Source organism: Thamnophis sirtalis, unplaced genomic scaffold (genome assembly GCF_051295495.1).
Source record: "Thamnophis sirtalis isolate CommonGarterSnake01/CBP01778 unplaced genomic scaffold, rThaSir2_p1.2 scaffold_14, whole genome shotgun sequence".
Taxonomy (NCBI): domain Eukaryota; kingdom Metazoa; phylum Chordata; class Lepidosauria; order Squamata; family Natricidae; genus Thamnophis; species Thamnophis sirtalis.
In genome coordinates this window covers 28,024,411-28,047,686 of record NW_028261394.1, presented here as the reverse complement: position 1 = coordinate 28,047,686, position 23,276 = coordinate 28,024,411, and the positions used below count along the sequence as shown (strand labels likewise).

At 41.6% G+C, this 23,276-nt stretch overlaps 2 protein-coding genes across 6 annotated transcripts in view; one reads left to right on the top strand and one right to left on the bottom strand.

The window, feature by feature from the left end:
- The window catches only part of HSF4 (heat shock transcription factor 4), a 39,620-nt gene extending 37,598 nt beyond the window's left edge, over positions 1 to 2,022 (top strand). For both annotated transcript variants that reach the window (XM_087728659.1, XM_087728658.1), the window contains exon 12: positions 1,797 to 2,022. In XM_087728659.1, the coding sequence (XP_087584785.1) occupies positions 1,797 to 1,847 (51 nt within the window). In that variant the 3' untranslated portion in view covers positions 1,848 to 2,022. The remainder of the gene's footprint in view (positions 1 to 1,796) is intronic.
- A 4,972-nt stretch (positions 2,023 to 6,994) lies between these two features.
- On the bottom strand, positions 6,995 to 23,229 carry DNAAF1 (dynein axonemal assembly factor 1). 4 transcript variants are annotated; one of them, XM_087728888.1, is made up of 14 exons: positions 23,124 to 23,229; positions 21,836 to 21,977; positions 20,543 to 20,650; positions 19,071 to 19,197; positions 18,645 to 18,736; positions 18,101 to 18,322; positions 16,311 to 16,477; positions 15,525 to 15,646; positions 13,814 to 14,004; positions 13,191 to 13,451; positions 11,105 to 11,211; positions 10,886 to 10,957; positions 9,518 to 9,866; positions 6,995 to 7,461 (listed from the first exon to the last, which is right to left on the bottom strand). In XM_087728888.1, the coding sequence occupies exons 2-14, from the start codon at positions 21,960 to 21,962 to the stop codon at positions 7,406 to 7,408; spliced, it is 2,001 nt and encodes a 666-aa protein (XP_087585014.1). In that variant the 5' UTR covers positions 21,963 to 21,977; positions 23,124 to 23,229; the 3' UTR covers positions 6,995 to 7,405. The 4 variants fall into 4 exon arrangements, with proteins under 4 accessions (XP_087585014.1, XP_087585013.1, XP_087585016.1 ...); XM_087728887.1 differs by having other exon boundaries at positions 23,103 to 23,215; XM_087728890.1 differs by having other exon boundaries at positions 19,071 to 19,194; positions 23,103 to 23,215.
- Positions 23,230 to 23,276: the final 47 nt, after the last annotated feature.

Genomic DNA, 23,276 nt, shown 5'->3' with positions numbered 1-23,276 from the left:
CTCTAGAAAGAGGGCAGAGAAGAGCAACCAAGAGGATTAGGAATCAGGAGGCTAAACTGTATGATGAACAATTGAGGGAATTAGCTATGCCTATCATGGAGGGAAGGATTAAGGGTGACATGATAGCTGTCACTGAGATTATTCTTAGTCGATTATTCTCCAAAGCACCAGAGTGTAGGACAAGGAGTAATGGATGGAAGATTAACAAGGAGGTCGTAACTGTGTGCTGTGGTCCTTTTAGGGCCTAAAACTATCTAGAACTAAGGAGAAACTTATTGAAAATGAGAACAATTAATCAGTGTAACGGCTTGCTTCCAGAAGTTGTGGATGCTCCATTACTGGGGGCTTTTAAGAAGAGATTGGACAACATTTGTCTGAAATGGTATAGGGTCTCTTGCTTCAGCAGTGGGTTGGACTAGAAGACCTCTAAGGTCCCTTCCATCTTTGTTTTCTGATTCCAATCTGTTCTCCAAAGCTTCGAACAGGAATCTTTTCCCAGCCAAGACTTCTGCCTGAAGAACATGTATTCAGTAGGGCCACCTTCCCAAAAACTTTGGTAAAGTATGGGTAAGAACAACTGATCAAAATCTATTCTACGATTGCACAAGTATGAATAATCAACTTTCTCAAGTAAGGTCAATGTCATTTCTTTAATAAAATGAGGTTTGATAGGTGGACACAGGTAGAATGGTATGGGCCAGGTCTCCTGCTTGACTAGAAAGCCTCCAACCTATCATTTAACTAGTGGGACATTGCTATGATCTGCATCACTTCCAAGTGAATTTTCCATCGTGTGCAATCTGATTTCTTTAACTTTAATATTTATCTGGGCATATACGCTTTGGACAGTGAAATGGGCAGCATATAATTTTAATAAATAAAATAAACTTGCACCTTTCTGAAGTGCATAAGCAGTGAAGTCTTTGGACTGTGGCCATCAGACATCTAGGGGGTGGTACTCATCTCCGTTTCAAAGCCAAAGAGCCAGCGCTGTCCGAAGACGTCTCCGTGGTCATGTGGCCAGCATGACTAAAAGCCCAAGGCACACAGAACGCTTTTACCTTCCCACCAAAGGTGGTCCCTATTTTTCTATTTGCATTTTTATGTGCTTTCAAACTGCTCGGTTGGCAGAAGCTGGGACAAATAATGGGAGCTCATTCCGTTACACGGTGCTAGGGATTCGAACCCCCGAACTGCTGACCTTTCCGATGGACAAGCTCAGCGTCTTAGCACCTGAGCAGCCAGGTCCCTTTTGTGTGTGTTTACTCTCCCATAAATAGAGTGGAATCATTCGTAACCACTTTTCTTTTGGCCTGCATCTCCATTTGTGATTGCAGGGCTGCCAGTAGGTTATCAAGGTGGCAGGACAGGAAGGAAGGAAGGAAGGAAGGAAGGCAGGAAGAAAGAACGGATGGAAGCTAATCAAAGAGAGATCCAGCCTAGAACAAAGGAGAAATTTCCCTGACAGTGAGAACAAGTAATGAGAAGAACAGCTTCCCTCCAGAAGTTGTGGATTCTCCATCACTGGAGGCTGTTAAGAAGAGACTAGACAGCCATTTGTCCAGAATGGTACAGGGTCTCCTGCTTGAGCAGGGGGCTGGACTAGAAGACCTCCAAGGTCCCTTCCCAATCTGTTGTTCTGTTATTCTCTTATTCTGTCCTATTCTGGATCAGCCAGTTTTTAAAAATCATCACTACCTCTCTCTCTTCTTTCCTTGGTCAATTACTCTGCATAGTTTTACCGTAGTTTGTGCTGTTGTTATTATTATCATTATTATTATTTGCATTATCTGCAGATGCTCACTGTGGGACAACTGGAGAAGAACATAACTAAGAAGTCCACCTGACGACAAGAGCCTCATCTTCAGTACCTCTTGCCCGGGAGCTGAATATTGACATCTGAGAAACACGGCTTTGTCTGCTGGCTTTGTCTGGGATTCCGGTCACACACACACACACACACACACACACACACACACACACTCACACACACACACACTCACACACACACACACGCACTCACACACACACACACTCACACACTCACACACGCACACTCACACTTCATAAGGAAAGACTACTCTTCCGAGATAACTCTTGTGCTGCTATTTTGACCAGTTCAGGACACTCTTTTCGAATGGAGAGCTCCATGCGTTCAACTGGTTTTTTTGGAGGGGGGGATGGGGGAGGCCATGCATTCAACTGGTTTGTTCTGCATACTCTCGCAGTCTCCTCCAACCTGGTGCCCTCCAGATATTTTGGACTACAACTTACTTCATCCACAGCCGGCGTGGTGATTAGCCAACCACACATTGTGTATTAGCATATCTGTTTACTTAGGCTGTTCAACAAACATGACCTCATGTAGGAATCAGTATCCAATCAAGTGACCCTTTTACTCTTCTGTCCGCTCGGCTCATGTTTTTGACTTCTCTTGAATTCCCAGTTGATGTTTCGGATTTGGGATTTGGGGCCAGCTCTCAAATTCCTGGAGTTTCTTGAATTAGCTTAAAGATCAAACTTTAAGCTTTAGATGCCAAAATGCTTTGAGGACTATGAAAAATACCTGTGGCTTATTTTTTGATATCTTTCCTTTTGAGGACTAATTGGAAGACAAGAGTATGTGAGATCATGTCATCCCATTGCTCTTTATCAGGGATGAGCAGCTATGGTGACCACTTCAACTCCCAGAATTCCTGTGCGGGCTTAGGAATTGTGGGAGTTGAAGTTCACAGGTCATAAAAGTTGCCATAGCCGTCCATCATCTTTTAACAACCTCATAATCCCTTTTGGGGTGGAGTCTGGGCAACTGAATGGAGCTAAGAGTTTACTGGCTGGATGCCTTTCCTGTCTCCAATGCGGAGTTTTGTTCACCGCACCACTCTTTGCCATAGCTGTCCATCCCTGCTCTATATTACTGGCCCTTCAACTACCAGAACCCAATTCAACCAAAGGGGGCAGTGTTGCTGTAGAATTGCTTTCCCCTTTTTTTCCTCCTTTGGAGCATGTAATGCCCCAAGCAGCCACAGGGGGCAGTATGTGGCACATACAGCAAGAATAGCTTATCCAACAGTCCATTTTGAGTGTGGTCCTTGACTTATGACCACACTTTGGAACATAATTTCCATTGATAGGCTAGGCCAGTGGTAGTCAACCTGGTCCCTACCGCCCACTAGTGAGCGTTCCAGCTTTCATGGTGGGCGGTAGGGGTTTGCTGTAACTCTGCTTTATAAATTTTATAAAGTAAAGTTACTTCCCTACTTTATAAATCACCATTACTGTGGAACCGGTGGGCGGTTAGAAAATTTTACTACCAACAGAGATACAAAAGTGGGCGGTAGGTATAAAAAGGTTGACTACCCCTGGGCTAGGTGGTTAAGTGAGTTAGTCCCGATTTTATGATCATTTTTGCCACGGTTGTTAAGTGAATCACTGCAGCTGTTAAGTGAATCACATGGTCCAGCTTCTCCCATTGACTTTGCTTCTCAGAAACCAGCTGGGAAGGTCATATATCCTGGTATACTGCAATGTCATAAAGATACGCCAATTTGCAAGGGTCCAAATTTTGATTGTGTGGCTGTGGGGATGCTATGATGGTTGTAAGCGCGAGGACCGGTGGCAAGTGACTTTTTCCAGTGCCATTGTAAGGTCATTGAATGAATGAATGGCGGTTAAATTCACAGATTACCTATAGGTAAGCAGGCAATAACCCAATGCATTTAAGACATAACATATACTGCCCCCCAGTGGCCCACATAGGTATAAACCGCTCTGCAGGGAAAATGCTTTTAAACCAAGGGATTGACTTCTCCAGGAATCTTACCCTTAATTTGTTGATAGTTGGCCAATGTCCTTTTTTCATTTTTTCTTTTTCTCTTTTAAAGGGACTTCGTGTGTTCTCTTACAGGAAAAAACAAAGCTTGAAAGAATCCTGTGTTTGTTTCTTTTGTATATTGATAATGATCACCTCACCACCCTGCGTTGCACGGTTTAATTAATTTATTTGTACCACTCCTTTATTATTATTATTATTATAAATAACTCAAAGCAGAAAACATACCTCCTTCCTCCTTCTATTTTTACCACAATACAATACAATAGCAGAGTTGGAAGGGACCTTGGAGGTCTTCTAGTCCAACCCCTGCCTAGGCAGGAAACCTTATAATGTTTCAGACAAATGGCTATCCAACATCCTCTTAAAGACTTCCAGTGTTGGGGCATTCACAACTTCAGGAGGCAAGCTGTCCCACTGATTAATTGTTCTAACTGTCAGGAAATTTCTCCTTACTTCTAAGTTGCTTCTCTCCTTGATTAGTTTCCACCCATTGCTTCTTGTCCTGCCCTCAGGTGCTTTGGAGAATAGTTTGATTCCCTCTTCTTTGTGGCAACCCCTGAGATATTGGAAGACTGCTATCATGTGTCCCCTGGTCTTTCTTTTCATTAAACAAGAACAAGAACAATCCCGTGAGGTCGGTTGGGCTGAGAGAGGAGGACTGGCCCAAATACATCCAGCCAGTTTTTCATGCCTATAGTTCAGCAGTGGGACTCACTTACCCCCCTTATTGGTTAGTAAATGTGAGCACGCGTACACGCTCGCTTCACTCACACATGCTGTGTCTGCGCTCGCTTCACTCACACAAGCTGAAGAAGCTTCATGGATGAAGAAGCTGTAAAAGCTGAAGAAGCTTCCCAGCTGAGAAGTGAAACGTCTTCAAAGATAAACCAGAAAGTCCAATTGCCTCTTGAAAAAGCACCTTTGGGACAACTCTGTATCTCCATAGTCAAAATATCTTGGTTTCTAGTCTGATGCCTTCCCCATTAGACCAACTGGATCTTATAGGTGGGGTTACTGAAGGATGAGCCAATCATCTGATAAATATGGAAGGGGAACACTTTATAGCTTAATAAATAATGAAATAAGCTAGCCACTGGCAAGGTAAGATAAGATTGGCATTTAAAATTCCAGGTGAATTTTGCTCAACTGTGTTGGGTCTGTTGTGCTTTAAGTTCTCCACAGCCACTTTATGAGCAAAGTCAAAGAAAGTCACATATTTGACTTGATATTAAGAATGACTTAACAGCCCTAGAAAACACGTGCAATATATTAAGAGTGAACCGTTTTGAGAATTTCCTTTGAATTTACTGTACTGGCTGAATCTGGAGCTTATGACTTTAGCATATCTCCGATTCTTTTGGGTGATGATTGGTGGGTATCAGAAGTCATGAAGTCACAAGTTATACAATATTTTAGCATCTCTTGAAGATGATGGAGCTCTCACCCCAATCTGGTTTCCAAGCACAGTGGGAGGATTCTCTTGTGATTTACGGTGTAATTCTCCTACATCCTGGGGAATATAGACATCTAAATATCCAAAGTTGAGTTCTATGGATTTGGATGGTATCGCTATAAATCCCTCCCAAAGTTTCACTTTTATCTCCTTTTAATCATTTATATTGCTCCACATTTTGTTCAGAAATGCCTCCTTCCCTCCCTCCCTTAATTGTGGACCTTCATTCTTCTGCTCCTAAGGAAGGATGTGATTCTGAAAAGCATCAACTGGCATCTCTTTGACTGCCAAACTTTAGACATCTATCTGAAAATTTAACTCTTCCCATTCAGTCTGGAACTTCCTTTTCCTCTTTTTATTGCTAAGAAATGCACTACATTAAATTAAACCTGACCTCGCTGCAGTGGAAAAGAGTTTTTTTTTTTTTTGAGGATGAGTGTGAGTGTGAATTCTTTTCATCCTTGGGAATAACCAACCTATTGAAATCCATGTTCACTGCTGATGCAGGAATACGGGGTGTTTGCGCCAATTTCTCTGCTTTCATGTTACAAATCTCTCTGTCCTGGAGCATCTTCCACAAATGTTTAAAAACAGAATTGTAGCTATTAGGTTTATCAGCAGATCCCTTTGCATTTAATTTATAATATCTAATTGATACAATGGTGGAATCCTGCCAGTTTAACAACCGGTTCGGTGATCGTGTGCGCCGTACACATGCACGGTTTTAACAAAACTTACCATCCACATTATTTCTGGGGAATAACACAACTGAGGCGCAGCAATCTGCTCTGCCGCGCAAATCAGCTGAGAGGATATAGGCAGGGGAAGGCGGGTGGGCCCAACTGATCGTTGGAGCTACCCATTTGCCCGAACCAGCTGAATCCCACCCCTGAGTTCATAGTAATGCTAAGCAGTCTTGTAAATGTTTTGATATGTAAAGATGCAAATGCTGGGTTTAAAGACATTGAGTGTGTGCCCTGTTTCCATGTAGGGTGGACAGCCCAAGTCTGGACAGAGCCTCAACTGCTTTCCATCTGCAGGATGATAACACTAAAGAATGAAGGACTCGCTACAGAGGTCTAGACGATCAGGAAGTGCCCACCTTAATTCGGCGTACAGGTGTCTTCTGACCTGTTGTGAAGGATCCCAATAGCTCAGGGGTTACTCTACTTCCCAAGACAGATTGGAAAATTACAGAGTGCAGTTTTCAGATAGGGAGGAAAATGCTCGATTTACAAGACTCTGCCTCATGATTCTTAGCAAATCTTTTCTTCCTGTTTGTGAAAGTCATCCGTCTGGACTTAATGGGGAATCTACAACTGAAGGGCTTCTCCTAAGGTGGGACTCAGCCAGTTAGGACCGGTTCGGATGAACCGGTAGTGGAAATTCTGAGTAGTTCAGAGAATGGGCAATTACCCCCTCTGGCTGGCCCTGGCATCCCGCCCCTGTCGTTCCCTGTCCTATATTCCCTTGTTTTTTAGCTCAGCTGATCCGCATGGCAGAGTAGATGTGTCTCAGCTGAGCCAAAAAACAGCTCAGCTTACCAGCGCTGACACCGAAGGCGATCTTTGCTGCATGAAGCATGGATTTGGAATCCCACCACTGGGCTTCTCATTCCAGCTGTGAAAAATACAAGGCAGGAGGGGATTCTTTTTGCATTGAATATGCCAACCAACAAGCAAGATAAGGAATGAGGTGCACGCAGCTGAGAACAGAAACCTTTATTGAAGCTGAATTACATTTAGAAATAAATCCAAGGAGAAATATACAACAACAACTTGAATAACTTGCTGTCCCAGAAGACAGAGGGTAACAAAACTAGGAAACATTGGATTGTATTGGGACAAAACAAAACAACTGAGACTTAAATTGCTTCTCTTTCCATTCAGTGCTTTAACTGCATTGTGCTAACAGAACCCCAAAAGTTAAATATGAATTCCTACTTGAAATCTTGAGGAGCTGCCATAGAGGCTCCTAGCTCCACGCCATGGGGCAGCTCTGGGTGTCCTCAGTCCAGGCGATCCCACGCACAGGTTGGTGATCAAGTGGCAGGTGGAGAAGGAGAGGGACTAGGCAGATGAAACCATCAGGATGTATCCCACTCTCCGCCTCAGACCTCAGTCCAACGCCTGCTCAGCATCTTCACTCGCTTCTAATACTGGCTGCTCTGCATCTATTGGGAGGCAAAAAACACATGTTTTTTTCTTGACCCAGGCAGGCGAAGCTGTGGACTTTCCAAGGTTTTTTGAAGGAGGGAGCCTGTTCAGTTATTTGGCTTGGAGTTACTCAGCAGGACGTCGAGATGATTCAGAATCTAATTAAACAAGCAAACACATTTCCTAAGTGGTCCCTGGCAGAAAAGACAAAAATTCACAGAGGTCACGGAGTGTGAAGTCTCCTTGAATTCCCTTCATCTTGGTTTCCAGCTCAGCTCAGCTCAGCATCTTAGAGGTTCTTCAGAATCTCTCACTCTTAATCAGGTTTACTTCTCTAGAGGTGGAATTTAAGAAGAGAATAGAATGGAATGGAAGAGTTGGAAGGTACCTTGGAGGTCTTCTAGTCCACCCCATACTCAAGCAGGAGACCCTATACCATTTCAGACAAATGGTTATACAATCTATTCTTTAAAACTTCCAGTGTTGGGGCATTCACAACTTCTGGAGGCAAGTTGTTCCACTGATTAATTGTTCTCACTGTCAGGAAATTTCTCCTTAGTTCTAAGTTGCATTGCCCTAATCTGAATGTGATTTAATTTGGCCTTAAGATGCTGTGTGAACCTAGCCACTGTGATTTGCAAACACTTGATATAGCTTAGCCTTAACTTACATCTTCACTTTGTTGCATGCATTGGGTTCATTCAACCAAGCATGAATATATAGCTTTGCTGGCTGGGGAATTCTGGGAGTTGAAGTCTGCCAAGCTTAAAGTTGCCAAGGTTGGAGACCCCTTGCTTTATATAACTACAGTGGTTACTAGTTTGTTTCCAAGCTCAGTTCAAGGTGTCCTTATCTATGAAGGACTTGGGTCCTGGGTACTCTTAAGACTTTTTACTCCAGGTAAAATCTGCTTAGATGATATGAACAAGCAGATCGGACAGGTAGAATGTCGCCATTTTTCAAACGTTCTCTCAGAATGGTCATGAAATGCTACCTTTTTTTTTTACAGAGCTTCTCCTTCACCGTGGCATGAATGTTGTTATTAATTTCAATCCTCGTGGTGAATTTTTAGGAGAGAGTTGTGCTAACTTCTTCCTTTTTTGGGAAATTTAAAAAAAAAACGACCTAGTGATTTGATACTTATTGATGGTTATTTTGCTATAGACATTTTTGTACTAGTTCTAAGCCACTTAACTGTCTGTGATTGAAGTGCTGTGTGTATTTTTACATAAATTAAAATGTATAAAGGCTAACTGATTCAATCTTCTGTTCAAAAATTACCAGGATCTGAGTTTTTATTTTTGAACACGGTTTCTATATTTCACTTAGATTTGCTGGCTGATGCAGCCTTTACAGACTTTATATATTACTGTTGCTTTGCTTTGTGACAAAATAGTGTGTGAACCTTTCCAAATGTAAACAATCTTAAAGCAAAAACTCACAGATAATGGGTGGGTGTAATCCCACGCGGACAGGCTTATACAGCCAAGTCCTAAACACTGACATGATAGCTGGATTCATTATTCATACTGCAATGACTTATATTAAGTTTTCCTTACTTGTAAGCCTCTATTTGTGGCTTAGTGTTGCTTATTATTGTTATTCTTACCCCACTTGGGTTCCCCAAACAGCTTTGCAGGTCATTGCGTCTTGTTTAGTAAACCATGGTTTAACCAACCTGGCTTTACCCTGCCACATGAACCCAAGCAGTGAAAGCATAATTGAAACAATCGAATTTTATTTCTAAAGAAATATAGTTAAGCTTTAGGCATACTTGTCTGGAACTTGAGTCATGGCAATGGGGCATTTTTTCTTCTTGTTTAGTTTGAAACCTTTGAAGCTCCAAAAAAGAAAAAGAAAAAAAATCAGCTGCCATGATTTAACTTTTATGACTGAGAATTTCCATTGACATTTAGGTTGTACCTTGTACATATGGCAGAAGTACAAGCTAGGCCTATTTCAGTGAGCAGTTCCAAGAAGAAGTAAAGTTACTAAGTGGATTTGTCCCAACATTAGAGAGCCACAAACAGATGATTATGGACTGAGGGCATTGTTTTGTATGTGTAAATTTACCTAGGCAAGGTGATCCGGACTGAATCTCTACATTTTCAGTACCATCTGGAATGAGTCCATTTTGATCACGTCGTGAAGACTCTGAAGATTCAGGAGTGATGTCTTCAATTAAAGGTGCTAGAGGTTTTGCTTGATGTTCCTCGGTTTTCTCTTGTGGTGCAAGAAGATCTTGGACAATTGGCCTAATGGTTTCTTTGACACCGAGTTCAGGTACCATAGAATCTTTTGAAAAAATGGAGTTTAAGACTTCGGTTGTTAGTGAATTGTCAGAAGTGATGACATTGCCCTCAGTACAGCTTCTCTCATGGCTGGTTTCAGAAATCACTTCAATTTTGGGAGGAGATATTTGCTGTAAAGATGAAACAAATAGAACAAAATGGATTTCTTTCTATTATATATAATCCTTGACTTACGACAACTGAGCCCAACATTTCTGTGGCTAAGCAAGAGAGTTGCTAAATGAATTATGCACTATTTTAGGATCTTTCTTACTCCAGTTGCTAAGTGAATCACTGCAGTTGTTAAGTAAGTAACGTTGTTCAGTGAATTTGGCTTCCCCGTTGAGTTTGTTTGTCAGAAGGCCGCAAAAGGGGATTGCATGATCCCAGGAGGCTGCAACCGTTATAAATATGCACTGGTTGCCAAGCGTTTGAAATTTAATCATATGACCAGGGGGATGTTGCAAAGGTCGTAAGTGTGAAAAACGGCCATAAGATGCTTTTCTCAGGGCCGTTGTAACTTTGAACAATTACACAAATGGTTGTAAATCAAGGACTACTTGCAATAGAAACCTGATACCCAAGATTCACATCATTTTAAACCATTTTGTTTCCTAAAATAAATCAAGAATTTAAACTTGCTTACAGTAATCAGGATTAACATCCTGTCTCTTGTGACTTGGTTAGGAATGGTTGTCAAAGCACTACATGTGATTTAGTTCCCTGTATGATGTCAGTTTCCTGCCCCTAGCCTTGTTATTTTAAATAACTGTTATGGGTTTGTGTATTACACTAATTCTACAACTTTTCCTTGCACCTTTGTGTCTTTTATGTATCTGGCAAAGTGGCTTTGTATGAAAACATCTACTTTAAAACAGGGGTGTCCAACCTTGGTAATTTTAAGACATGGTGTTTTTAATCTGTGTTTCCATTCTGAAATTGGTGCAAACAGAAAAGAAATAACTGCCTTATTGGCATATTTGAATTACCCGGAATAAGTAATACAGGGGTTGCTTGACTTACAACTCTAATGGAGCCTGCCCATTATGGTCGTAAGTTGCGATGGGTGTAAACATAACAAACCCAATTTTACAACATTTTTTGTTTGTGGCAGTTGCTAACTTTAGTGAGGGTGGGGGGGATAAATGACCTTTTTGGTTAAGATGTCCTCCTTCGGTGAATCTTCGCCGAGAGTATCTATATCTTCTAAATCAGGAAGTTCCTGAAAAATATTTGAATGTTTATTGAAGAAAAAGAGCTTTTCAAGAGAATGAATGGTGGGTAGGGGAGAGAAATGTCATGGAACACATGTTTCCAGCCCGGCCCTCCAACTTCACCCCATCTTTCTTGTCCTGCAGATAAAACTTACATCGAGGAAAAGTTTTTCTGGCACATCCAACGTAATGTTTTCAATATCTGTCAAGTCAGTGCATTCAGTTCGCAGTGGCCCTTCGGTAGTGAATCTATAAACTGTTTCTAAAGAGATAAAAATCTTCAACAAATTTGGATTCAGTTATTCAATACAATACAATACAATACAATAGCAGAGTTGGAAGGGACCTTGGAGGTCTTCTAGTCCAACCCCTTGCCTAGGCAGGAAACCCTATATCATTTCAGACAAATGGCTATCCAACATCTTCTGAAAGACTTGCAGTGTTGGGGCATTTACAACTTCTGGAGGCAAGTTGTTCCACTAATTAATTGTTCTCACTTTCAGGAAATTTCTCCTCAGTTCTAAGTTGCTTCTCTCCTTGATTAGTTTCCACCCATTGCTTCTTGTTCTACACTCAGGTGTCCTGGAAAATAGCTTGACTCCCTCTTCTTTGTGGCATTCCATTGTACAATGACACCCAGGGTCACTTTTGGTGGTCGGGCGGCCATGCGAATTTGACTGGTAGATAATAAATGAAATAAATAAAATTGATGTGCTAATCTTAGCTTTATGTCTGGTGAAAAAGTTGCTAGCTGGAGTGACCCTGGAGGCTGAATAAGTAGGCACAGAATTGGGGAGGCGGGGATAGTTTCACCTTGCTGCCCCCTAGTGGTGGTAATCTAAGGTCCCTTGTCCCAAGGCAATAGCAAGGATTAATCTATTATTGGTAGATTCTTTTTCTTTTATTTCCTTGAATAAAAAGGGATATTGGAGAGTGCCACCCGTTCCACATTTGTAACGGAACTGAGCTAATTTGTACTTCTTGAGCCAAGATACATATTGGATTATTTCAAATCTTATGCTATCTGACTTAACTTGCAGAATACAGGTTCTCCTCGGCTTATGGCCACAATTGAATCCAATATTTCTGTTGCTAAGTGAGGCATTTGGCAACATTTTATGTTTTTTCTTGCCACAGTTGTTAATCGAATCACTGCAGTTGTTAAGTTAGTGACACAGTTGTCAAATGAATCTGGCTTCCCCATTGTCTCGAAAATGATCACATGACCCCAGGACACTGCAATTGTCATAAATATGAGGCAGTTGCCAAGATTTTGATCATGTGACCATGGAGATGCTGCAATGGTCGTAAGTATAAGAAATGGTCATAAGTCCCTTTTTTTGGTGCTGTGGTAACTTTGAATAGTCACTAAATGAACTGTTATAAATTGAGGTCTACTTGTATAAACATTTGCAATGCAACTTTGCACAAACTAAAAATTGCATGAAAATATGTAAATTTATCTGCTTTAAAAAATAGATTATGGAATAAGAGCTAGGAGGGAGCATATGAAAAATCGCAATACATTAGATCTAGGTTGGTCTGTATTCCTTAGAATTTTCAGATAGGTGTGGAATTTAGAATCTGTGTTTACAGAATAGAATAGAATATTGGAATGAAGAATAGAATAGGTTTTTTGGTGAAGTGGGATTGGACACACAAGGAATTTGTCTTTGGTGCAGATGTTCTCAGTGTACATAAAAAGAAAAAAGAAAGAAAGAAAAATACATTTTTTAAAAGAGGGCAGGTAGTTTAGGCAGTCTTCAATTTACGACCGCAATTGGGATGAGAATTTCTGTTACTAACCCAGGTGACCGGGAAGTGAGTTATGCCTGATTTTACAATCTTTTTTTTTTGCCGTGGTCATTAGGGGAATCACTGCAGTTGTAATGTGAATCATGCAGTCATTTAAGTGTATCCAGCTTCCCCCGTTGATTTTGCTGCTTTGAAGCTAGCTGGGAAGGTTGCAGATGGGGGCATCACATGACCTTGGGATGCTACAGCCATCATAAATAAATCCCAAAGACCCCGAATTTTGATTGCGTGACCGGGAGGATGCTCCAAGGGTTGTTAAGTGCAAGGACCAGTTGTAATTCCCTTTTTTTCCAGTGCTGTTGCAACTTCCAACAATCACTGAATGATTGGTTGTAAATCCAAAACTCACTGTATGGTTTTCCCTTCAAGCCAATTCTGGGTAGTGCTTAGCATCCCAACTGCTTTCTTGTCTGCAGATGCCCTTACCTTTTTCAAAAGGTGTGAAGCCAGGAGCCACCTTTGATTCCTCTTCCTGTGCTTCCTGCTCACGTGCATTACTCTCTGATCTCCTCAACTGATCACCCAAGATTTCTTCTGCAGCTATAGCTTCTTCGTGGGCGCCCAGAGTGGTTTGCACAAATTTCTCAATCTTCTGCTTCGTCTGCAGTGGTTCCAAAACATCTGATGCCTCCACTCCATTTTCGGCCACAGCGTCGTTGCTTGAAGATGGGATTGTCTCTGGATGGTCTGAATAACAGATTGAAAACAAACTGACTTAATCCTTGCATTTGTTGAAATAATAATAATAATAACAGGCAGAAGGATGATTTGTCCTGGCTTCTTTGAATTAAGCAAAGCAGTGTATTAAATGTGAACTAAATATGCAAAGTGACTGAATTAAAACTATCAACAAGTATATTTAAGCAACAATATTGTCTTATGAGTTTTAGTGGTACCGTTTTAGGCTAATTTGTCGAGAAGAAAACAAGGATAGCAGGATGAATTTATTCAGGCCACCAGAGTCACTTATAGGGGAAATGAGTGGCATAAAATTTAATAAATAATTAAAAAGTGTGGTCTAAATACAACTGCCTCCAAAAGTCACAAACCTTTTTCATTGGCTGAGCCTCTATCCATTTCTTTCATTTCCTTCTGTTTCTTCCTCTCTTTGGCTTTTTCTCGGACTGCAGTGAGGGCATCCAAACCATCTTGTATCTTCTTCCTTTCTTTCGATTCCCACATTTCCTTTTCTTGTTTTTCGGCTTCACGCCCCCCTACAGCCCAGGCCTCTGCACAGGCTCTGAAGGGGAAAAGGAGGATTTCCATCAGATATCTAGGAGTAGGTTTCAGCCATTTCTATAGAAAGTTCCTACACGGTGCAGAATAAGAGTTGGAAGGGACCTTGGAGGTCTTCTAGTCTAATCCCCTGCCTATACCCGTGTTGGTGAACTTTTTCGGCACCAAGTGCTGAAATGGGAACCTATGTGCTGAAACTGGAAGAGCAGCTTCCTGGTGCGCATACACATGCCAGGAAGGTGATCTTCCGGTTTCTGGTGTGCACATGTGCAAAAGCCAGCTGGTCTTTGCATGTGCATGCGCATCAGAAACTGGAAGACCAGATGGCCGGTGCACAAGCATGCGCCGGAAACTGGAAGATCATTTTCCTGGTGCGCAGTTGCTCTTCTGGTTTCTAGCATGCATGCACGCATGCACGTGTGAAGACCAGCTGGCTGGCGCGCTGAAACCCAGAAGAGCAATGGGTGATGGCTCATGTACCCATAGAGATGGCTCTGGGTGCCACTTCTGGCACCCATGCCAAAGGTCCACCATCACAGCCCATTTCAGACAAATGGCTATCCAGTCTCTTCTTAAAAATCTCCCATGTCGGAGCACCCACAAGTTCTGAAGGAAAGTTGTTTCACTGATTAACTGTCCTCACTGTTAGGAAGTTTCTCCTTAGTTCTAGGTTGCTTCTTTCCTTGATTAGTTTCCATCCATTGCTTCTTGTCCTGCCTGCAGGTGCTTTGGAGAATAGCACTTTCTTTGCAGCAACCCCTTAAATATTGGAACACTGCTATCCTGTCGTCCCTGGTTCTCCTTTTCACTAGACCAGAGGTCAGTAACCTGTGGCTCTGGAGCCGCATGTGGCCCTTTCATCCCTCTGCTGTGGCTCCCAGTCGGCAGTCGGCTCCACAAGTGATAGGGCTTTTGGTTAGCACAGGTAGAGGAAAAAGGATGCCGCACTAGGAGGAGACTCTATAGTGGGGGAACCAGACTTCCAGTCGGCTCCAGAATTGAACGGGAGGCTTCCGGTTAGGACTTTTGTGGCTCTTTGAGTGTTTAAGGTTGCTGACCTCTCCACTAGACTAGACACACCCAATTCCTGCAACTCTTCCTATATTTTAGCTTCTGCACTCTTTCCCCAAGTCTCAATACTTTTTTACAATATGGTGACCAAAACTGGATGCAATGCAAAAGAGAGGCTTCTTAGCCTGCTATGCTGCCATTGCTTGTTTTATAGGAACCACCCTCAACCTTCTGGATGCAAGGAGATCTAACTGTGTGCTGCCTCTCTGGAGGAAACGTTTGTCTCCAGATGCACCAGAATGGAGAGATCACCTGGAGGCTGTTATATATGAAGAAGTCCTTTGGATTTAGCTTCAGGGGGTTTTGTACACTGAATTTCAGCACTGAGTTTTCTAAAAATGGTTTTGTTATCACTTGTTGTACAAATGTGAAATGCATCTGCAGGTGGAACTAAATGGTTATGAATTTTTTATTAGTGAGGCTGAGAAAGAAGAATCTCCTTGCTTATTTTACCTCTCCTTTGGGAAAACCGGTCTGTCGTCCAAATATGTCAGTTGTTTTAATCGGATAGTAAGTGTCCTCCTATAGTTAGTTATTTTCTTAATGACTTCATTTCCCATTAGGTTCAACACACGCTGTAGAAGAAAACAAGCAGTTTTAGGAAACCATGAAACATTACATTTTGAGAAACCAACTTTCAGTGACTTGTTTTTATCCATTTATCTTTTATTTTTATGCATTGCATTTCCTAGCCACATTATGGCTGAAGGCTTAACTCTGTTGTATAGGATATAATCCCATAGCTTGCCCTGTTTATGCATACTTTGTTTCCCCTGGATTTCTTTTTATTTCCCCTGGATTTCCTTTATCCCGTTCTTTGAAAAACATCACCTATGGACATGTGAGCTCCAGAAACCAAAAATAAGGCTACGTTAGCATAGACTTACAACGGGGTGTTTGTTGTCCATTCAAAAAAAGAAAAAAAGGGAAAATCACTTGTGAAAGTGAAAAAGTGACATGACAATTTTTCACACCTGCAATCACTGCAGCATCTCCATGGTCATGTGATCAAAATTCAGACCCTTTTGCGACCTTCTGACATGCACAGTCAATGGGAAGCCCGATTCGCTGAACAACGGTGGGAAAATGGGGCAAAACTCGCTTAACAAACATTTTGCTTAGCAATAGAAATTTTGAGCTCGGTTGAGGACTACCTATAAAAAAATGAAGCTCTTCGAATTGCTGAATGTGGGTGAATCAGGCAATGTGGGGCCTAAGAGCTGGTGGATATTGGCTCACCAAATCAGGCATGGTTTCCAGGACTTCTAAAATATGTGGATCGTCCAGCTTATTGTGAGAGAGATCGAGCACACTGATACTCGGGCATTCCTGCAAGTGCTGTATGTCTTCCACTGTGCGTAACATATTGTGAGCAATCTGGAGAGTGTGGAGAACTTTCAAACAAGCTGTTGAAAAATAATACTAGTTAGATTAAAATCACCATCTCCTTTTAACGGCCCCATCATCCCTTGCATTGGGGTGGAGTCTGGGCAACTGAATGGAGCTGAGTGTTTTAATGGCCAGATGCCCTTTCTGTCGCCAATGCGGAATTTTGTTCAGCAGATACAATCTCATTGTGTCCAGAGAGAGAAATATCTGCCTCTACCTAGGATTGAACCCACAGCCTCCTGATTGTGAGGCAAGAGCTCCACCTCTAGGCCACTGCATCACTCACTAGTTAGAATAAAATGTCCTGAGATAATTTATTTTTTGAATTGTCGGGAAGGGTCATTGTGGCTCTTGGTAGCATTGTGTAGCCTTACAGTTGTTAGGAAAATATTAACAATCCTGAGGGTTTTGTTTGTACGTGTGTGTGTGTTCTTTCCAAATTTACCTTAGAACAAGGATAACAATCTTAAAGTTAGAATTACCTAAAGCCCACCCAAGGCTGTCAGTTTTAGACACTAGGGCAAGATAATCAATTGAAGGTCAAAATAAATATTTTGTATTTATTGATCTATCTGTCTTTTAACAGAACAAAATATTTGTACTCAGGGTTGATCTGCGAGTCTTGCTGGCTGGGGAATGCTGGGAAGTTGAAGTTCAGCTCTCTTAAAGTGGCCAACATTGGAAACAATGGCTTAGTTTATTGAGTGAATGCAGAAAACTGGGGTTAGCATGACATAGCTAATGCCTTAGTATGTTACGGGAAGCCAGCCAATTGCGAATATTTTCAAAAAGCAAAGTCAAATAAACCATTCGTGTGATGTGGGACTCAGCTAATGGTCTGAGTTTGAGAAAGGGCAATTTAGATTATCTGCTGGGGAAACAGAAGGGGTGCATCAAACATCACACATTAAGTGATTGACTTTAGAACACCAGAAACTATTATGGTTGTTTTGCTCTGTGTTTTAGTACAGAGACCCCCCCCCTCCCTCCCTCCCAATATCTATCTATATCCATCCATCCATCCATCCATCCATCCATCCATTCATCCACCTCTCTCAATCTCTCTCCATCCATCCCTATCTTCCACCCCTCTCTCTCCACCCATCCATCTCCATCCATCCATCTATCCATTCATCCACCTCTCTCAATCTCTCTCAATCCATCCCTATCTTCCACCCCTCTCTCTCCATCCATCCATCTCCATCCATCCATCCATCCCTCTCCATCCATCCATCCATCCATCCATCCATATCTATCTATCTATCTATCTATCTATCTATCTATCTATCTATCTATCTATCTATCTATCTAATCTCTATCCATCAATCTAATCTCCATCCATCTCTCTCTCTCTCTCTCTCTCTCTCTCTCCTCTATCCATCAATCTAATCTCCATCCATATCTATCTATCTATCTATCTATCTATCTATCTATCTATCTATCTATCTATCTATCTCTATCTATCTATCTATATCTATCTATCTATCTATCTATCTATCTATCTATCTATCTATCTATCTATCTATCTATCTATCTATCTATCATCTATCTCCATCCGTCCATCTATCTGACAATCCCAATGGAAAATAATGCCGTATTCGAATAACAAGCCTTATTTCCTGAGAAACAGAGATGCTTACAGAGGTTCTCAATGGTCTTGACGTAATTGTTGCTGAGGTTGAGAGAGTCCAGTTTCTGCAAAGGTTCCAGGTTCTCGATTTTGTGGATCAAATTGAGTTGAAGATAAAGGCAACGCAGGTCCGTCTGCGCAGTCAGGTTCTCAATCTTTGTCAGGCCGTTGCACTCGAGCCACAGGCACCTTAAGCCTGTGTATTCTTCCAAGTTCTCCAAACGATCAAATCCTACAGGAATTGGAACGCAGAGAGAATGTTCAAAGATGCTCTTTGTGAACAGACGGGATGAACGGCTCACATGTGAGGATGGGTGAGTTGCAATGCAGCCCTCATTTGATCTTCAACTTGCCCTGAAGATGGTTTAACTTCAAACTCCCCCCATGTAAGGCTTAGGAAAGACTTCATAACAGAGAAGGGATTACAGATGCAGACTTCTTTCCTTCCTCCCTCCCTCTCCCCTCCCCTCCCTTCCTTCTACTTGAGCACAGATTATTTTTTCAAATGCCCAATTATTTAAGTGCATTATAGTTTCAAACATTTGGCTTCTCACCTTTGTAATGGAGATAGAGGGTGTCATTCAAGCTTGGAGTCGTATATAACTTGTGCTGTTTGCAGAGATCCCGCAACAGTTTTTTGGTCATTCTAAAACATTAACAAGAAGTGTAAATCCTAGGATTATTTGAAAGAGAGTATGACTTTATTAGTCGGTAGTGCAAAGATGCATTTAAAATTCACTACCTACCAAAGGTTCAGCATCCAAACTTTTACATTTTGCTTAAAATCTGCATCAAAAATTTGGTTTAACTATGGCCAGGGCCAGCATAGATGTAACACTTTGTCACGATTCATTCTAACAAGTAAAGTAACTGAGGAAGGAAAACTCATCCTGCTTTCGCCTCTCAACTATGCCTAATTAATTCTAGCAATTTTAGTTTTTCTCTTAAAAAAGGAATACCTATATAAAAAAACAACTTACCGCAAGCCACACTTGTTTAAGTCTGATTCTCTAGAGGATGAATCAAGTACTGGCTTATGATTATTATTTGTCTTCTCAATAGTCTTTTGATCAGTGACACTCCCGGAATTTTCTCTTTTCAGTGCTGCTTGAACATTAAACATGGCATCAAACATTTGGAGTCTTCAGATTCGAACGATTCCGTTTTACTGTGATAACTAAAACTCAGTCTAGAATTCAGTGTGTAAGCAATGATTGTAAAACGTCCCATACATAGGATAATTGGTATATCATCCTGAACTTCTTGGCGAAAAGAGACATGAATATATTTTCATTTGTTTTAAAGAGCATATATTATGTGAGGTGATCTCCTGTGCTTGATATATAAATACAGTTTCTGCTTTTTAATAGGAGCCAGATGTGTAGAAACTAAGTAGGAAAGTCAGCATGTTTCCCAGCTATGTATTCATGCATTATCTGGACTGTGCCTATGCACACACATCAGCCTCTGCCATAATGCGCCTCATTCCGTACAACACTGTGGTTTACTCAACAAAACTTCGTTAAAAATTACAGTAGTCCTCAACTTACAACAGTTCATTTAATGACTGTTAAAGTTGCAATGACACCAAAAAAATGACTTATGACTATTTTTCACACGTATGACCATTGTGGCATCCCCATGGTCACATGATCAAAATTCAGATGCTTGGCAACTGGTTCATGTTTATGATGGTTGCTGTGTCCCGGGGTGATGCAATCCCCTTTTTGAGACCTTCTGATAAGCAGTCAATGGGGAGACCAAATTCACTTTACAACCATGTTATTAACAACTGAACAGCTGCAGCGATTCACTTAACAACTGTGGCAAGAAGTGCTAACCCTTTTGCTTAGCAACAGGCATTTGGGGCTCAATTGTGGTCGTAAGTTGAGGACTATGTGTGATATATCTAACACGGGGGCGTGCTGGCTCAGTATTTAAAGAAAGACAGAGTTTAAGTCAGCTGGAAAGCTGACAGCCTGAGTTGACAGCGATGGGGTGAGTTCCCATCCCTTGCTCCAGCTCCTGCCTGCCTAGCAGTTCAAAAGCACACAAACGCAAGTAGATAAATAGGTACCACTTTGGTGGGAAGGTGACAGCATTCTGTGCACCTTGGCCTATAGTCATGCTGGCCACCTGAACACAGAGGTATCTTCTGGTAACACTGACTCCCACTCTAAGAAATAGAGATGATCAGCACGCTTTAGAGTTGGAGGTGATTGACAGGGGACACCTTTGCCTTTATACCCAGCTTAGATTTCTCAGGTCTTGGGAACAAAAAGGGGCAGGCTGCCATATTGCACTAGCCAAGACCAGCTAGCCGTTGTAGAGAACAGAATATCAGACTAAAATGGGAACATCAGCTGACTCAGAGATGCAAACCTTATCCTCTTAAAAGCGCTTGTTATGTTTTAACGGAACAGACTGAACAAGAATGAAAGGAAGAAATTACCTGGTTCTCCATTGCTATAATCAACATCACCAGTTTTCAATTTTGGGTTGTCATAGCAAATATCCCTTTCTTCCCCTTGGTCTCCTTCAAACAGTTGAGGCTTTTCTTCTAAGAGTTGGAGAGATAGAGTCAATATACAGTGCAGTTGTTGAATTATGTTATCATCTCCACAACCTAACTAAAGTGCCCCGAAATAATGTTTTTGATGCTGCCTCACATCAGGTGAGTCAATTTTTGTAGGAATCAAGACTCGTGCAGTAATGCAGATCTGTATGAGGTGCCTTTGAGGCTACTGTGTCCTAGTTAGAGCATGAGTTGCGAGGAACTTTTAAAAAATGAACCTAAAAAAAAGAACAAGTGGCAGGAAAAGGGAACAAAGAATGTGTCCCATAGTTATACTTTGTTCACTTCTATTTATCTATGTTTCTACTACTGAGAAATAAAGCAAGGGGAATGTTTATGGTACAATCAGTCATTTTTATGACTGTTTGGAGTTACAGCGGCCTCAGAATGGGCAATCTGCTTTCTGCAAAGAACTTCAAAGAAATGATATCGTGCAGTATAGCTATCACATGTAAATTAATTCTTAATCATTGAGGCCAAAAGCATCTAAAAAGGTTAAATCATGGCAACTGGACCAAATTTTATTAAAACTGAGATGTTTCGTTACTCATCCAAGTAACTTCTTCAAAATTATTTTTTTTAAAGAAAGAGCTTATCATGCATCACCAGTCATTTTAGCACCTCTAGTAGCACCTTAGGTGCAATAGCAATAGCCCTTAGACTTATATACCGCTTCACGGTGCTTTACAGCCCTCTCTAAGTGGCTTAGAGTCAGCCTATTCATCATCATCTTTTAATGATGCCATAATCCCTTGCAGTGTGGAGTCTGGGCAACTGAATGGAGCTAGCAGAGTGTTTACTGGCCGGATGCCCTTCCTGTTGCCAGTATGGAGTTTAGTTTAGTAGATATATTTTCATTGTGCCCAGAGAGAGAAACATATGCCTCTACCTAGGATTGAACTCACAGCCCCCTGATTGTGAGGCGAGAGCTCCACCTCTACGCCACCACACTATACAGAGTCAGCCTATATCTGCCAATAATCTGGGTCCTCATTTTACCCACCTTGGAAAGATGGAAGGCTGAGTCAAACTTGAACCATTAGACACCAATTGTAATGAAATGGGGAAAAAATACAGAGCAACATTTCAGACTGCAGTTTAGCCATTCTGCTTTACTACTACTCCATGGTCAAACGGCATTTATAACCATTCTTTTCTTGGATCCACTACCTGCTTTAATTAAGCTGTCCCCATTGCTGGAAGTGCTGCCTTCCTGCTCGCCGTTTTTTATTTCTTGGTCGTTTCCGTCTGTTGCAACAGCCTCTCCTAATCCAGATTTTTCACCGGGTGGATACATTTTCAGCTCTGTCACCTAGAACAAAAGACCAGGCATTTATAATAGGCTTTAGAATTCTTTATTGGCCAAGTGTGAATGGACACACAAGGAATTCATTTTCGGTGCATAAAGCTCTCAGTGTACATAGAAACTCTAAGTGGTAAATCATGATCATAGTCATCATAAAAATACATTCAGCATAAAGCATAAGATACAACACTTAGTGATAGTCGTAGGATACTAAATAAGCAATTGACATAAATCATACTAGGAAACTAAATAGAACAATATAAACTGTAAAGATACAAGCAACAAAGTTATACGTAGAAAAGGAGATAAATAATAGGAAAGATGAGAAGAATTATACTAAGTCTTACTAAATAGTTTTATAGGTGGGAACCTCGACTTACAACAGTTCATTTAGTGACTGTGCAAAGTTAAACAGCAGTGAAAAAAGTGACTTACGACTGTTTTTCACACTTACAACCATTGCAGCTTCCCCATGGTCATGTGATCAAAACTCTTGGCAACTGGTTCATATTTATGACGGTCGCAGTGTCCCAGAGTCATGTGATTCCCTTTTACGACCTTCTGAGAAGCAAAGTCAATGGGGAAGCCAAATTCACTTAACAACCATGTTCCTAAACATCAACTGTGGTGATTCACTTACCAACAGGGGCAAGAAAGGTCATAAAACCTATTTGTTTTCCTCCCGGCAACTTTATGAGATCGATTGCAGGTAGTCCTCGACTTACGACTACAATGGAGCCCAAAATTTCTGTCGTTAAGTGAGACATTTGTTCAGTGTCTTTGCTCCATTTCACGACCTTCCTTGCCACAGTTGTTAAGTGAATCACCGCAGTTGATAATTTAGTGACCAGGTTGTTAAATGAATCTGGCTTCCCCCATTGACTTTGCTGGTCAGAAGGACATAAAAGGGGATCATGTGACCCCAGGACGCTGCTACCTTCATAAGTAGGAGCTCCTTCCAAGCATCACTTGACCCAGAGTTGCTACGAAGGTCGTTAAGTGTGAAAAACGGTCATGAACTCCCTTTTTCCAGTGCCACTTTGAACGGTCACTAGATGAACTGTTGTAAAACGAGGACTTCCAATATTCAATCAATGGTTTTTTTAACAGTGTGTGAATACGAATGATTACTCTGTGTCCCAGCCTCCTCACTCTCTCCTCAGCGGGCCATCCTTCCTCCCGCAGCGGGGTAAACGGAGATCAGCCCTTCGCCGCCGCCGTTCCAGACTTCAAACGGCTCCCGGCCAACGGCTTCTCCGTTTCCATGACGACGACGCACCACGCACGGCGCACGCGCCGCCCGGG

Bases quoted from the DNA above. Each gene is read 5' to 3' on its own strand.
- DNAAF1 (XM_087728888.1), bottom strand. From the start codon at position 21,962: ATGTATCCACCCGGTGAAAAATCTGGATTAGGAGAGGCTGTTGCAACA. The intron at 14,005-15,524 runs GTAAAATAAGCA...TTTCCCCTTCAG, and splicing joins CCGGTTTTCCCAAAGGAGAG to AGCCTGTGCAGAGGCCTGGG. The intron at 11,212-13,190 runs GTAAGGGCATCT...TTATCTCTTTAG, and splicing joins CTTCACACCTTTTGAAAAAG to AAACAGTTTATAGATTCACT.